The following is a 17,263-nucleotide window of genomic DNA, read 5'->3' as shown; positions in this document are numbered from 1 at the left end:
ATGATATCATCATTCAGATCCAGGTATTGCTAGAAATCCTTACTGATTTAGTTAGTCCTCACAAAAAACCCAATGAAGTAGGTCCTGCTATTATTCGATTCATTTTATATGTGAGGAAAATGAGGCAAGAGAAGGTAAGTCATTTGACCAAGGTTGCAGAGCCAGCAAGTAAGGAGTGGGGACGGGGTGGGATTCAAAACTAAGTGGTCTGGATCCAGATTCTATGCTCTTAACCACTAAGCGTGTATATGTGCACATGCTAAGTCACTTCAGTCGTGTCTGACCCTTTGCGACCCTATGGCAACCATAGCCCACCAGGCTCCTCTGTCCATGGGATTCTCCAGGCAAAACTACTGGAGCGGGTTGCCATGCCCTCCTCCAGGGGATCTTCCCAGCCCCATGACTGCACCTGCATCTCTTGTGTCTCCTACGTTGGCAGGTGGCTTTTTACTACTAGAGCCACCTGGGAAGCCCTAACCACTAAGACTAGTGTTATTAAAGTAAAAAAGAAAATAAAAAATTTTTATTTGGCTTATTTTTTTAAATTTGTAGAAGGTGGAGATTTCATGTTTTTAACTCGCTTATCCAGCTGGACATGACATCTGTCAGTAAAGAATGATACCAAGGAGAGCAAAATGGAAACAAAAGGAGCCTTTCCCAGTGTTCTCAAAGCCCCAAAATCACAGCTGAGAATTCCAAGGACACTGGCATGTGCCTACTACACACATCTCTAGTATTTCTAGACCAAATGGAATTCCATTCTAAGTATTAATTGAGAAAAGATTGTACATGTACATTTAGAACCCCAGAAAAGCACTCACCATCCTCTGTTCACCTCGAATAGGCCAAATGAACCTTGGCAAATAGGTCTGTGTCTCAGAAAATGTATGTTCCTTCTGTAAGGACAGAAGAAACCATTTCGAAAGGGGAGGCGATGGTTGTCCCTAGAGAGACCCATTCCAACAGCCCATCTCTATCCAAAGGAAGCGGCTGGGAAAGAGGAGGGCCCCGCTCTCTGCTGCCTGAGCGCTACTCAGCTCCTCTGCATTTCTCTGACTCCCTCTGTTCCTGGTGGTAGAAACATGTCAGTTGTTCAGAGGAGGTTGGGGCGGCGGGGGGGAAATCAGTGTGTTCCCTCACCTTGCCCCCCCTCCCCCACCGCCAACTTTCTGGGGAAAAAGGGGCCAGGCTGTAAATGACCAGGGTTGAGGCAGGGACTGACTGGAGGGCGGGGTGGCCGTCGGGGGCGCCGCTTGGCCCGGTGCTTCCGAGGGTTGTACTTAGCCAGCTGGTACTCATCAAACTGGGAAAATTTGTCCCTCATCGCAGCACGCAGGCAGGCAGGCAGGGGAGCAAGACAGTCTTCCCGTTCTCCACACAGGAGCTGTCAAAGAGATGAAAAACCATCAAGGGTGAGACCACTTCATGGGGTTCAGTGACAGCACAGGATACCAAGTCCCCATCCCCAGCTCGACAACGACAATTTCTGTGGTCCTGGACCTGTCAGCGGACTTCTCAGAGTCTCCTTCTCCTCACTGTAAACACGAGGTCCAGAGTAACACCAATTTTTCTCAAACTCTGCCCAGCCCTTCTCAATCACGCCCTCCCTGTTGGGCAACCCAGCCTGGTACTGCAAGAAACTGTCCTGTCTGGGCACCGGGCTTGAGACAGCAGGTCAAAGTGTCTGAGAGTTTTCTCCAGGGATGCAGTGAGCAAAGGAAAGGGAACCAAGTGAGAATCCAAGCTCGGGAAACTGAATGCCGTACCTGGTAGAACCTGGCTACCTGGATCCAATCGGAAGGCAACTGGACGATGGCACAGAAGTACCGTCGCAGGTAGGGGCGGCAGAGTGGCAGGAAGGCAGCAATAGCCAAGACTTTGTTGGCCACATCCCGGACATTCAGCTGCTGCCTGGCGTACAGAGATGCCTAGGGAACAGGGTAGGTAGCGCTGGCCTCTCAGCCACCTCTTCATAGCATCGTGCCATAAACTAACTTCCTTATCTAACCTGCCTGCATAAAACCTTTCCTGAGCCCTCCATATTGTCTATAAAGTCCAAGCTTCTTGGTTTGGCATTCTACATGCTCCATAATCTAGCCCTTATTCACCAGTCTTCTACTAAGTCTCCATACCCCCCACTTAAGGGCCTTTAACCCTTTCCCTGTTTGGAGGGCTTTTCTGGCAGTTGAGACAGTAAAGAAACTGCCTGCAATGCAGGAGACTCAAGTTCGAGCCCTGGGTTGGGAAGATCCCCTGGAGAAGGGAATGGCAACCTACTCCAGTATTCTTGCCTGGAGAATTCCATGGACAGAGGAGACTGGAGGTCGCAAACATTGGACATGACTGAGTGACTAATACTTTCACTTTCCCTCTTTGGAAGACTCCTCTCACTTTTCAGACTGTTGATTTATCCTGCCATCTTCCAAAGTCTAATAGGAAATATTTTCCCCCTCTTCTCTGCTTCTGAGATATTTGCTATCTACGACTCCATTTGCATTTACATAATATCTGGGATTGCTTTTGTTTCCCTAACAATACCACACATGCCCTAAGAGCCAGATCCAAGTATCATTATATCTTTTGGTATAGCCCTCAAGGCATTGTGTATTTAGCCTGTGAGGCTTCCCTAGTGGCTCAGAGATTAAAGCGTCTGCCTGGAATGCAGGAGACCCGGGTTCGATCCCTGGGTCGGGAAGATCCCCTGGAGAAGGAAATGGCAACCCACTCTTGCCTGGAGAATCTCATGGAGGGAGGAGCCTGATAGGCTACAGTCCATGCGGTCACAAGGAGTCGGACACGACTGAGTGACTTCACTTTCACTTATTAAAAAGCAGATATATTACTTTGCTGACTAAGGTCTGTCTAGTCAAGGCTATGGTTTTTCCAGTGGTCATGTATGGATGTGAGAGTTGGACTGTGAAGAAAGCTGAGTGCCGAAGAATTGATGCTTTTGAACTGTGGTGTTGGAGAAGACTCTTGAGAGTCCCATGAACTGCAAGGAGGTCCAACCAGTCCATTCTGAAGGAGATCAGCCCTGGGTGTTCTTTGGAAGGAATGATGCTAAAGCTGAAACTCCAGTACTTTGGCCACCTCATGCGAAGAGTTGACTCATTGGAAAAGACCCTGATGCTGGGAGGGATTGGGGGCAGGAGGAGAAGAGGACGACAGAGGATGAGATGGCTGGATGGCATCACCAACTCGATGGACATGGGTTTGAGTGAACTCTGGGAGTTAGTGATGGACAGGGAGGCCTGGTGTGCTGCAGTCCATGGGGTTGCAAAGAGTCAGACATGACTGAGCGACTGAACTGAACTGAACTGAACTTACTAAATAAGCAAACCCTAGTATACTCTTTCTCAATCCTCTCTTCCCCTCCTACTCAGAGAACCCAAGGGACTGGGCCTCAGGCTCACCCAGAGATCCTACTGTCTTCCTAAGTAAAGCTCCTCCCACCCCTAATACAAAGCTGCCCACCATCCCCCTCATACACCATAACCAAATTCCCTTCCTCCTAGCTTCCCACTCCTATCCCTTCCTTCACGTCACAATACCTTGAGGATAAATTCAGGCTCAAAGCGGGCAACTTCGCTACAGACTTTGAGGAGGAAAGCCTGGGTAGAGTCCGCTGCGTCATCTGTGTTTACATTTGCCACCAGCGAAGAACACAGAAAACTCATGAGAACCATCTGGGAATTGAGAAAGAGAGGGAAGAAAGAGGGGAAAGGGGTCAGAAGGACCAACTTAAGCATCCACTCAGACCAACTTACAAAGGCAAAGACAGACAGAAAGAACCCAGATTCAGGAAGATGGCTAAGAGGTTCAAAAGACGATTAGCAAGTGAAACACCAGAGCTCCTGCCCTCTCTTTCCACTGAGGGGATCTGGATCAGCCTTTGGTGATCATTCTTCTAATCTTCCTCATGCCCTCCCCTCCACCACCACCAACCTCTCCCAGCTCCGGAACTTTTACCTTCACTTCCTGAAGGACTTGTTCAGTAGGCTCAGGATGAGATTCAGAGTCCCCAGGGGTGAGCTTCAGGGCCAGCTTCTCCATCTCTTCCTCCTCTCCCAAGCTTAGGCTATAAAAAGGCATTTGAGCCTCTGCCCATTCCTTCTCTTCTGGCTTTTTCTCTCGTGAAGATGACCACTGACCCTGGCGATAGTGGCAGTTATTAATCCCAGCATACACCAGAAGCCCCTCAAACAGACAGAGAGCTGAAAGCAACATCCAGGGCTAGGAAGAGTCCACATCTACCTTCTAGCACCTAAACTCCTCTCCCTTCAACCCTAGCATGGATCTATCCTGTCTGATGGAGTGAGACACACACACCCTTTCCCAAATCAACATTCTGAGTATTTGCTCAGATGATTCATGATCTGCTTTCATCTTCTTATTGATTTCATAGCCTAGAAACCTGGGGCCCCTCACAACACATCTTCTAATTGATATTAAGGTATTATGGAGTTAGAAGGAAAAAAGACCAAGTCCCAGATTAATCCCCCAGCAATCGTGATCTTACTCTCTGAGCCTCAGCTTCCTCATCCTCTGCCACCTACTTGTTGGGGCTTTTAGAAGATTAAATGGGATGTGTATATGACTCTTTGCAAATTGCAAAGCCCTAAATAAATGTAAGGTGGCAGTAGCTGTAATCCTGACAATGACCCTATGAGGTGGACTTTCACTGACTTCATCTTAAAGGTGAGGAAATTAAAGCTTCAAAGGGTTAAGAGTCTTGCCCAAGATTGAGTGGCTTGTAATAACAGGCAGAGAAGGGGGAAGGCTCAGATTCACCTTTCCCTCAGTCCAAATCTCAAGTCTCCACAGAAGGAATGTGTATCTGTCTATCAATCCTGACCTGTATACCAAGGGTGTTTATACAGATGTGTAAGTGGACGTGTGTTTGCACATGCACACACAGTGAAGTGATCCAGGGTAGTACAGCTGTGTCTCTGACTGACTCTGCTACTGCAATATAATGCCAGCTCTCCTCCCATGCAGAGGCTTTCTAAGAACAAAATCTACTTTTGCTCTATTTTCAGAACCTCTGAACTATATATGCAATAAGAGTATTGATGCTGATGAAGAGAGCCTTTGGGTAAAGGGCACCGCAGGAAGAGATTGTGAGGAAAGAGGGTACACAGATGCAAAACAGAGGGACACTGTGGCACTGAAAGCTAGTGACTAGGGCATCTAACACATACGGCTGCAGTGAACACAACTGCCTGGAGCCATTACCAGAACTGCTTCCTGAACTCTCTCTGGGGCACAGATGGTTTTCGAGACCCTGGAGCAGGTCAGAAGGCCTCGTCCGTCAGAGAGGCACTGCGCCCTCGAGGCTGGAGGCTCAGAGAGCAGGTGGTTGCTGCTGTTCAGGCTGCACAGATCAGCTTGAGCCAAGGGAGATATCTGGAGATTCTGGACCAAGGGGCTGATAGACACAGTGCTCTTTAAAATGGTGAGTGTGGCCAGGCACCGGTTCTCCAAGGAGAGGATGTCTGAGTGGGCAGACACATGCCCGGGTGGTTTCTCCAAGGTCTTCAGGTCAGGAAGGGTGGCCAGGCACCGGTTCTCCAAGGAGAGGATGTCTGAGTGGGCAGACACATGCCCAGGTGGTTTCTCCAAGGTCTTCAGGTCAGGAAGGGTGGCCAGGCACCGGTTCTCCAAGGAGAGGATGTCTGAGTGAGTAGACACATGCCCAAGCGGTTTCTCCGACATCTTTGGGTAAAGAAATGTGGCCAGGCACTGGTTCTTCAAGGAAAGGATGTCCATGTGGGTAGATGCACACCCATGGCATTTCTCCATGACTGGGGCCCAACCTGTATATAGCTAGAAGGAGAGAAAGACAGATGATGAGCAGCTGGCTGTACTGGGAATGCATGTGTACTGCAACTAAATCTTTCCCATAGTCCTCCTGGTAATGCCAGCGACCTGAAGGTAGAGAACAACCATCATTTGTTTTTCTAGGACTGGGTTCATTCCAAGGATATATTCAGGGAGTATTCAATTCAGAGTATACAGGGAGTATTCTAAGGAGGAGGAATAGGGAAAAGATAAGGCAGAAGTTTAAGAGTAAGAAGTCTTTAAAAAAGAAAAGAAAAAGCAAGGGCTTGACAGGAAAGGAACATGTCTTCACATGAAGGGGTGAGGAAAACTCTAGAGCTATCAGTATGATCCCAACTTAGCACAGGAGCCATACTGGTCATCTGGACTGGATTCTTGGTGAAAGAAAACAAACATCTTGATCAGGTATCAATACTCACCACCTCTATTGCTTTTTTTCTCCCAAACTCCAGATGTGTTTTTAATGAGCTGCTGCTGCTGCTGAGTCACTTCAGTCGTGTCCGACACTGTGCAACCCCACGGACTGCAGCCCACCAGGTTCCTCAGTCCATGGAATTTTCCAGGCAAGAGTACTAGAGTGGGGGTGCCATTGCCTTCTCCATTTTAATGAGCAGCCATGTTTAAAAACCAGACTATATGATGATCTTTTACTTTTATCTAGTTTCACTTTTTAAATTTCATATTCAGTGCTTCATTTCGTTTATGTCTTCCAATTTCTTTGTCTCTCCATTTTTAAAATGTTTTAATGTTCTTGCTCAAGCTTTTATCAAGCATAGCAGAAAAGGCTTTGTATACATATATATATTGTATGTATAATATATATTTTAGAGAACATGAATTTTTGCCTAGCTAAAAAAATTATGACATTTTGATTCTACTTGTTTGACTCAGTATGAATAGAATGTTAAGATTCTAATTTTTTTTTTAATGGATACAAACAAGCAAAGGTTTACTGTATAGCACAGGGAACTATAGTTAATATCTTGTAATAACCTATAATGGAAAATAATCTGAAAAATAATATATGTATAACTAATCACCTTGCTGAGCACCTGAAACATTGTAAGTCAATTATACTTCAATAAAATATATAAAATTTTTTAAAAAGCAATTTTAAGCAGAAAAAAAAATACCACATCAACTTCTTGCCTCTTACTCACTCTTTAACCAACTACATAGGATTCTATCCCCACTAGTTTTCCAAGGCTATCCTCTTAGGTAACTAATAAAATTCTGGTTACTACAAGAATAGACATATCTTGGCCCTTATTTACTTTATCTCTCAAGTATACTATGACACTGTGATCACTCTCTCACTGAAACTCTCCCTTTGGCTTCCATGGTGCCATCCAGGTTTTCCTCTTAAAACCCTGACTGCACCTCTTGGGGATTCTTCCTCTGCCATTCCTTGAATATTGATATTCCTTAGAATTCTTTTCTAACCCTTCTATATACTACTTTTTCAAGATGGTCTCACCTACTCTGTTGCTCCAAATAACTGCTACATTGGCAACTCACGTATTTACTCCATGACCCAGGTCTCATCTGAGCTTCATACTCATTTATCCATTCCCTTGTTGGACATCACCACTTGGATGACCCAAAGGTACCCAATACTCCAGAGATCCCAAAGGCATCATTTTACTACGTCTTCCCCAAATCCACTTCCCCTCATTGCCCCCTCTGCTTACAGGGGTTTGAATAAAATAGGCTTGAGTTTGAATGCCGATGAGACCTTGGACTCGTTCCTTAAACTCTGTGCCAGTCTCCTCATCAACAAAACTGAAATAAATTCCTACCTCATAAAGTTGTACAGGAATAAGGAAGAAAAAAATATATGAAGCACTTAGAGTAGTGCCTGGAGCTTAAATGCAAGTTGTCGTTTATTATTATTATCATCCAATAAACTACCAAATCCTATTGATTCTACTCCTTCAATATCTCTCAAATCTAATTCTGTTTTGCCTGTCACCATCTTTGCTGAAATGCTCCAGTCCACATGGCACACAGTACGTAGCTCTACCTAAAGGAGCTCCCAATACGTACCCTGGAGAAGCAATGGCAGCCCACTCCAGTACTCTTGCCTGGAAAATCTCATGGACGGAGGAGCCTGGTAGGCTGCAGTCCATGGGGTCCCGAAGAGTCGGACACGACTGAGCAACTTCACTTTCACTTTTCACTTTTATGCATTGGAGAAGGAAATGGCAACCCATACCAGTGTTCTTGCCTGGAGAATCCCAGGGACGGAGGAGCCTGGTGGGCTGCCGTCTATGGGGTTGTACAGAGTCAGACACGACTGAAGTGACTTAGCAGCAGCAGCAATACATACCGAAGCCACCATTTACTGCATCACTTTACTTCATCAAGGTAAAAATTTATCTTGTTAGGTTATCTGCCTCCTTGTTCACCATTTCTCCTTAATAAGATAAACTTCCCTGAGGGTCAGGGCTCCTTTGTCTGGTTCACCTCTGTATGCCCAGCATCACACACATAACCTGGCTTCTAATCTCCCAGTCTCATTTCTTCCTGCTACTCCCATCTAACTTTATGCTTGAACCATACAAACTCTTTTCAGCTTATGAATTGCCAAGGTATCTCTTGACTCTCGATCTTCGCACAGGCAGAGGCCTGGAACACTCATCCTTCTACTGAGACCACCCCTCTTCCCCAGCCTCTTCTTTACTAGGCCAAATTCTACTTCCTTCTCACTCTGAAGGCCTCAGTTTAATAGTCGGAGCCTCGGGTGAAACCCAGCCCCCAGCCTGGTACAGGTGGTCCTTCTATGTTCCCACGCTGTACTTCCTCAAGCAGAGAACACATCTTTGTATTGTAATTGTCTGTTCATTTGTCTTTCATCCTCCTAGACTATGAATTCCTGAGGACAAAGACCCTTCAGCCTTGTTCACCATTGGTGGAACAGTGCCTAGTCCATGGGATTCAGAAGTTTTTGAAAATCTGGTGAAAGCTATGGAGCTTTTTCACATGAGTATACACTAGTTTGCATTCAGTTTTTAGGAAGTCCACCCATGTATCTCCTAGAATCTCCATTAACTGCCAATTAAGAACTTCCATTGGACAGAATGCTTGAATTAATATTATTGGGAATGTATATACTCTCTTTTCACTTTCATGCATTGGAGAAGGAAATGGCAACCCACTCCAGTGTTCTTGCCTGGAGAATCCCAGGGACGGGGGAGCCTGGTGGGCTGCCGCCTATGGGGTCGCACAGAGTCGGACACGACTGAAGCGACTTAGCAGCAGCAGCAGCACATATTCTCTTATTTGGACAAATGCTTATCTCCTATTTACATTTAAGTATTTTAGGAAAAAAGTATGTTGTTAGGATTAAGTCAGTCACTTAATCCTTAATAAGTAAGCGTTTCTGTATTGAAATATAGAATACTTCCAAGAAAACTTGAATGGACTGACAATCCAGAACCAGAAAGGACAATGGATATCTCACGGGACATCAGTGTGGGCAAATGGAATGAAGAATGATGGCCTGGATGTCCCTGGTGACTCAGTGGTAAAGAATCTGCCTGCCAACATAGGAAACACAGGTTCAATCCCCAGTCAGGGAAGATCCCACATGCCATGGAGCAGCTAAGCCTGTGCGCCACAACAATTGAGCCTGGGCTCTAGAGTCCAGGAGCCGCGATGACTGAGACCACACACCACAAATCCTGAAGGCCACAAGCCTTAGAGCCCGCGCTCCGCAACAAGAGAAACTACCGCAGTGAGAAGTCCCCACTCACCACAAATAGAGAAAAGCCCTCACAAAGTAATGAAGACCCAGCACAGCCAAAATTTAATTAATTTACAAAAAGAACAATGGCCTGACTTGCAGCAACAAGGATGTAACTAAAGATCATCATAGTAAGTGAAGTAAGTCAGAAAGAGAAAGACAAATACCATATATCACTAATACATGGAATCTAAGATATGGCACAAATGAACCCATCTACAAAACAGGAACTGACTCACAGACATAAAGAACAGATTTGTGGTTGCCAAGGGGAAGGAAGGGAGGCAGAGGGATGAACTGGGATTGGTACATACAAGCTATTGGGGTTGGTAGAAACAAACTATTACATTTAAAATGAATAAGCAAGGTCCTAATATATAGAACGGGGAACTGTATTCAATATCCTGTGAAAAACCATAATCGAAAAGAATATTTTAAAAAATGGATATGTGTATATCACTGAGTCACTTTGCTGTAAAGCAGAGATTGGCACAACACTGTAAATCAACTATACTTCAATCTTTAAAAAAAAAACCTAACAACAACAAAAAGAATGACAGCCTGTATGCTTTGTACATTTCCCTCATGTCTTTGTGCTATATAAGCCCCCAGCAAAAGGAGTGGGGAATCTCAGAACTGACTCAAGATTTTAAAAAGAAGTCCCATAATAAAGTTACATGTTTTTCTCACCCTGGTGTTCGTGAAGGAGATTCAACTGACCTACAAATGAAAGTAAAAATCCCCATTTCGAAGTCCATTCTCCAGGGACAACCACTGCTAAGTTTTATACGAAGTTTCAGAAACTTTCTATGCATATACAAGTACATGTAGGGTCTATGCTTCTTCTTCTCCCATATCCACCACCCCCTCCTTTCTTTTGCTTTACACAAAGAGGATTCTTCTTTGATGGTTTGATGTCAGCACCTTCTATCATTGTGAAGCAGAATTCATCCAGTCACTGGACTGTAATCTGGGGGCTTCCCAGATGGCTCAGCGGTAAGGAATTCACCTGACAATGCTGGAGACAAAGGTTTGATCCCAGGGTCAGGAAGATCCCCTCAAAAAGGAAATGGCAACCCAATCCAGTACTCTTGCCTAGGAAATCCCATGGACAGATGAGCCTGGCAGGCTATAGTGCATGGGGTCATAAAGAGTGATTCTGTTCAGTTCAGTTCAGTCACTCAGTCATGTCTGACTCTGTGACCCCATGGACTACAGCACACCAGACCTCCCTGTCCATCACCAACTCCTGGAATTTATCCAAATTCATGTCCATTGAGTCGGTGATGCCATCCAACCATCTTATCCTCTGTCGTCCCCTTCTCCTCTCGACCGCAATCTTTCCCAGCATCAGGGTCTTTTCAAATGACTCAGTTCTTTGCATCAGATGGCCAAAGTATTGGAGTTTCAGCTTCAACATCAGTCCTTCAATGAACACTCAAGACTGATCTCCTTTAGGATGGACTGGTTGGATCTCCTTGCAGTCCAAGGGACTCTCAAGAGTCTTCTCCAACATCACAGTTCAAAAGCATCAATTCTTCGGCACTCAGCTTTCTTTACATTCCAACTCTCATATCTATACATGACTACTGGAAAAACCATAGCCTTGACCAGACAGAACTTTGTTGGCAAAGTAATGTCTCTGCTTTTCAATATGCTATCTAGGTTGGTCATAACTTTCCTTCCAAGAAGTAAGCATCTTTTAATTTCATGGCTACAGTCTCCATCTGCAGTGATTTTGGAGCCCAAAAAAATAAAGTCTGACACTGTTTCCACTGTTTTCCTATCTATTTCCCATGAAGTGATGGGACCGGATGCCATGATCTTAGTTTTCTGAAATTTGAGCTTTAAGCCAACTTTTTCACTCCCCTCTTTCACTTTCATCAAGAGGCTCTTTAGCTCTTCTTCACTTTCTGCCATAAGGGTGGTGTTGATTCCAGCTTGTGCTTCCTCCAGCCCAGCATTTCTCATGATGTACTCTGCATACAAGTTAAATAAGCAGGGTGACAATATGCTGCCTTGACGTACTCCTTTTCCTATTTGGAACCAGTGTGTTGTTCCATGTCCAGTTCCAACTGTTGCTTCCTGACCTGCATACAGATTTCTCAAGAGGCAGGTCAGGTGGTCTGGTATACCCGTCTCTTTCAGAATTCTCCACAGTTTATTGTGATCCACACAGGCAAAGGCTTTGGCATAAACAACACTAAAGAGAATCATACTTTAGAAGCTGTAGTGTTAGGTTGTTTCAGTCCTTTCGGATTCTTTGCACCCCCGTGGACTGTAGCTCGCCAGGCCCCTCTGTCCATGAGATTCTCCAAGCAAAAATACTGGAGAGAGTTGCCAAGGAGAGATGCCTTGGAGAGTTGCCTCCTCCAAGGCATCTTCCCAACCCTGGGATCGAACTGGCATTTCTTATGTCCCCTGCGTTGGCAAGCGGGTTCTTTACCACTAGTGCCACCTGGGAAGCACGTTAATAGCCACCACACCTTTAAGTTGACTGTGTGACACTCTACCCTGCTTAAGCACAGCCCAGGTTCCCTTCCAAGGAGTATACAGAACAAGGAAGAGGACCCATTCTCATTTGGCCTCTTCCTCCCTCCTCCAGTGTCCCTCCCATCCCCGGGCCCTCCCGTTCCTTCAGCCTTCTCGCTCCCTCTTTCACACTCCACCTCCGCTCCCAGAGGTGTCCGAGTAGCCCGGCCGAGGCACCCCAGGCGGCGCCCGCCCTGCCGCGTCCGGGGAGGTCACTACCTGGCCGCGCTAGGCCCTTCCCGCTGGCCCCGGCGGCCGAGCCCACGCAGAGATCCAGGCCGGGGCGAGTGTTGCCGGCGCTCGATCCTCCCGGGAGACACCCGGGCCGGGAGCAGCCAGCTGCCACGCGGGACGCTCGGTTCCGGGCAGCAGAAATAGGATCCGGCTCTGGGCTCCACTGGTAGGAAGAGTGGAAACCCGAGGCGGAGCCGGGCGGGGAGAGACTGGGCGGAGACTGTGCAGGACTAGGCGCGGCCCGCGGGGCGGAGAGACGAGCGGCTGACGACGAGGATTGAGCGAGCACTTTGCAGCTTTTTCTGGGGCTTGCGGTTAGTGCCACTCTCAAGCCGCACTTTATTTTCCCCTTCCTCGCCCTCTCTTTTCCTGTCCCTCAGGTTTCCCCTGCTACCAAATTATCTTACTTTGCGAAATTTCCTCTTTTGTCTTCCAATGTTCGCTGCTGATCTGGACACATTTTGTTCTGGTATCAAATATAGTGAGACTGTTAATTCAGGAGCAAGTTACTTGGTAAAAATAGAAGTAAAAGGAAAGGGAAGGTCTAAAGCAATGGCCTATAACAGGATGTAAATATCAAATGATCAAGCCTGAGTGAACTAAGAGCATGCCTATGTCCATCTGGGAGAGGTCCTTGGATTACAAAAAAAATTTTGGAGCCATTCTGAATGAGTGATGCAGAACTGTTTCCCAAAAGGTGGGACCAGACTCAGGAAAGAGACAAGTGACCTTTACGATGGTAATGCTAGTGCTGTTTCATAAAGAGCAGAGCCAAACAGATTCCAGCAGGAGAAAAATGCTTACCTCATATAAAACAGATTATGATTATCTGTCTCCAGTAAAATATCCCCTTCCTAAGGGAAGAAAAGTTATGACCAACCTAGATAGTATATTCAAAAGCAGAGACATTACTTTGCCAACTAAGGTCCGTCTAGTCAAGGCTATGGTTTTTCCAGTGGTCATGTATGGATGTGAGATTTGGACTGTGAAGAAGGCTGAGCGCTGTAGAATTGATGCTTTTGAACTGTGGTGTTGGAGAAGACTCTTGAGAGTCCCTTGGACTGCAAGGAGATCCAACCAGTCCATTCTGAAGGAGATCAGCCCTGGGATTTCTTTGGAAGGAATGATGCTGAAGCTGAAACTCCAGTACTTTGGCCACCTCATGTGAAGAGTTGACTCACTGGAAAAGACTCTGATGCTGGGAGGGATTGGGGGCAGGAGGAGAAGGGGACGACCCAGGATGAGATGGCTGGATGTCATCACTGACTCGATGGACATGAGTCTGAGTGAACTCCGGGAGATGGTGATGGACAGGGAGGCCTGGTGTGCTGCGATTCATGGGGTCGCAAAGAGTCGGACACGACTGAGCGACTGAACTGAACTGAACTAAAGGGTAGGCTTCCCTAGTGGCTCGTCGGTAAAGAGTCTGCCCGCAATGTGGGTGACCTGGGTTTGATCCCTGGGTCAGGAAGATCTGCTGGAGAAGGAAATGGCAACCCACTCCAGAATTCTTGCCTGGAGAATTCCATGGACAGAGGAGCCTGATGGGCTACAATCCATGGGGTCACAAAGAGTCGGACAAAACTGAATGACTAACTTCACTTTTCCTAAGGATGGGGAGTGGGGGTCCCAGGTTGCTCAGTAGTAAAGAGTCCGCCTGCCAAGCAGGAGAGAGGGGTTCAGTCCCCAGGTGGGGAATATCCCTTGGTGGAGAAAGTAGCAATCCACTAAAGTATTCTTTCCTAGGAAATTCTGTGGACAGAGGAGCCTGGTGGACTACAATTTATGGTCTTGAAAGAGTCGGACACAGCTGAGCATGCATACAAGCCTGGGAGGGCGCTTGCATTCTCAGGTGACAACTGAGCTTCATCTCAGAATCGAGGGCACCAGATCCCACCTAACTTCCTTGGTTGCCTCTCTTACCACCTATCCCATTAGTCCCAACACTCTTTTTATAAGAAATATTTTTATATTCCCTGTTTGATCCTGAGCTATAAATTATAAATAGTGTGCTTTAGCTAGATACACAGTCCAAAAGTTTATAAAATGTCTAAAGAGATATTAAAAAACAGTAGAGAGAAGGTAATTTATTATAAAATTATGTCTATACGTGTTTATATACATAAGTAGTTGGACACGATAAGAAGACACAATGAGATACTTAGATGTATACATCTCTCTATAAAATCACCTTGAATTTAACAGTTACAGATGCAGCATGATACGGGGATGTTCAATGGTGATTCAGATATCACAAACAGAATTGCTGATGTAGCATGATTTTCCAGAATAATTTTTAGCAAATTTTTGAATGAAACAAGGTATAGTCATCCCACGTTGTTCATGGTAGTGGCATTCCTAGAAATTTTAGTGTATATTAAACTATGCATAAAATGCCTTATGTTTCTATTTGAAATAACATTAGAGCCTAATTGTGTGTGTGTATGCTCAGTTGCTCAGTTGTGTCTGACTCTTTTGGATCCCATTGACTATAGCCTGCCAGGCTCCTCTGTAGATGGGACTTCCCAGGCAAGAATACTGGGGTGGGTTGCATTTCCTTCTCCAGGGGATCTTCCCCACCCAGGGATGGAAGCTGCCTATTCTGCATTGTGGGTGGATTCTTTATGGCTAGCTACCAGAGAAGCTTCTATTCAATCTATGCAAGTCTATGCAAGTCCACTTGCACTGGACAAGTGGTTTATGAACAAGCACCTATTTGAGAGCACTTGCTATCAACCAGGGATTGAACCTAGGCCACAGCAGCAAAAGCGCTGAGTCTTAACCATGGGACTGCCAGGGAATTTCGCCAGATTCTTTTCCATTATAGATTGCTAGAAGATATTGATAACCTTTAACTGTTTCCACTTTTAGAGTCCACGTAAGAGTTTCATCAATAAGTTTCATCCATGGAGGTGAATCTACACTGGAGATGTGGTATGATAAAGAAAGCAGGCTCAAAGTCCTTCTACTTGTGTTTAAATAATGCTCAGCATTTATAAACTCTATGACCTTGGGTGCATAAATTCATGCCTCTGAGTTTCAGTTTCCCTATCTGTAAAATGAGGGTAATAATAACATCAACTTTTTATGGGTTTTATTGGCATTTAAATGAGATAATGCATGTAAAGCACTTAACACACTGCCTGGCACATAGCAAACATTTAAACTAGTTCTTTCTCTGTTATGAGAGTTGACGTTCATCAGTAAGTTGTTTGAAAAGTATGTAATGCATTGGGGCTCAGATTACCTGTCTGCTGATGAGTCAAACTGATATATAACTAGAAGACCTCTAGCCCCCTAAGTGCCTTACCCTCAGCTGGAGTCCAGATGAATCCATATCCCTATCGCAGGAGCAATGTTAGTCTGCATTAGCTGGGCATAAACCTGTAACCCTCTGTATGGCACTCGTGGTCTCAGGGGGTGCTGCAGCACACTGGCCCCTTTTTTTGGCATCATCTAGCTCACTAATCTAAAAGGATGTAGCCTGGAAACTGAATTTACAAACTATCAGCTAAATTCTTTTCAAGATGTGCATAGAGGTCCTTAGGACTATCCCAAGTTCTGTAGCTTGTGACTATAATAACCCTATGATGTTCATATATAGGTGTTATCCCTGTTTTATGGATTAAGATACTGGCATTCAAAGTGATTAAGGGATCTACTCATGATAACCAAAACAGTAATTGATTTGGAGCTTGAGCTCAAGTTACTATTTCTAATTCAGTTCACCCTCAAGCTGTACTTTTTTCACTGTTCTGATGAGAAATACAAATGATTGTATTTTGAATCATCTATAAACGTCTATCAGAGGAAATAAAGACTATAAAAGACAATAATCTCACCGCTAATGACATACACATGTATTCATGCTTGTATATAGGCATATGTATATATATATGTATTTTTTTTGTAGTTGTATTAGCAGGAGTTGTGATAAATTCACACTTTTCCAGCTATGATCCTTTGATCCCAAGAGTTAGCTCAGATTTGGAATGTAGTTTGTGGCCCTAAAAGAGTAATTATGACTGTCCTGCATATAAACCTAACCTGTGATGCTTGTCCCAGCCAGTCTCTGGGTCCCCATGTTATGTCACTTGGAGATTGCACTCACTGAAAATGTTCCTCTTCATTATCCAGACTGTGCCACCTGCCTTGGCTTCTTACACTGTGTAAAGGAATTACACTCTCTCCAAAATCTCTTCATTCCATGTACTACTGAACAATCTTTCTATGTAGTTTTTCACTGTTTAGAGTTGGATATTGTTGCCTCTATATCCTGGACTGTCAGTCTAGATAAATAATGGCACTTAGTTTTGCAGTAGGATATTTTTTTTTTTGGATGCGCTGGAGGGCTTTTGGGATCTTAGTTCCCCAACCAGGGATTGAACCCTGACCCACAGCAGTGAAAGGGCCAAGTCCTAACCACTGAACTGTCAGGGAGTTTCCTGAAGTAGGATTTTTATGTGATATTTACTCTTTTGTATATATTTTTCCTTTGTTTTTTAAACTTCTCTGCTATCAGATTTCCAGATGCCCAGGACAGTATATTTGACAGGGAAAATACTGGGAGAAGGAATCAGTAAAGTTCCTGTTTCAGTAGTACAGAATTCCATGATGAGTCGAGTGCAAATAAGAGGAGAACAAGCTCAAGGTGATATGAAACAAGCTCTAAGAAAAATGATAGCACCAACAAAGCATGATTGAGTCCGAAATGATGATAGTGGTAAATCCAAGTGGAGGTGAGGGCTGCTAAAAAACAGAAAAATTTAACCAGAACCCAAGTGAGTCATTAAGGCCTAGGATAGAGGAGAAGTGAGCTTTCTGAAGAGCACTATGAAGCAAGGTAAGAGAGGAACATGGACAACCCAGAATTAGGTGTGTGTGTGTGTTAGTCGCTCAGTCCAACTCTTT

General features: G+C 45.1%; 1 protein-coding gene across 5 annotated transcripts in view; it reads right to left on the bottom strand.

Moving 5' to 3' along the window:
- Window positions 1-12,529, bottom strand: part of TEP1 (telomerase associated protein 1) — a 40,494-nt gene extending 27,965 nt beyond the window's left edge. For all 5 annotated transcript variants that reach the window (XM_060418568.1, XM_060418569.1, XM_060418570.1 and 2 more), the window contains exons 1-7: window positions 12,338-12,529; window positions 5,236-5,826; window positions 3,970-4,152; window positions 3,552-3,686; window positions 1,767-1,928; window positions 1,223-1,384; window positions 822-896 (exon numbers count right to left, since the gene is read on the bottom strand). In XM_060418568.1, the coding sequence (XP_060274551.1) occupies window positions 822-896; window positions 1,223-1,384; window positions 1,767-1,928; window positions 3,552-3,686; window positions 3,970-4,152; window positions 5,236-5,802 (1,284 nt within the window). In that variant the 5' untranslated portion in view covers window positions 5,803-5,826; window positions 12,338-12,529. The remainder of the gene's footprint in view (window positions 1-821; window positions 897-1,222; window positions 1,385-1,766; window positions 1,929-3,551; window positions 3,687-3,969; window positions 4,153-5,235; window positions 5,827-12,337) is intronic.
- Between the last annotated feature and the right edge of the window lie 4,734 nt (window positions 12,530-17,263).

This window comes from Ovis aries, chromosome 7 (genome assembly GCF_016772045.2).
Source record: "Ovis aries strain OAR_USU_Benz2616 breed Rambouillet chromosome 7, ARS-UI_Ramb_v3.0, whole genome shotgun sequence".
Taxonomy (NCBI): Eukaryota; Metazoa; Chordata; class Mammalia; order Artiodactyla; family Bovidae; genus Ovis; species Ovis aries.
This window is presented reverse-complemented; position numbering and strand designations above follow the sequence as displayed.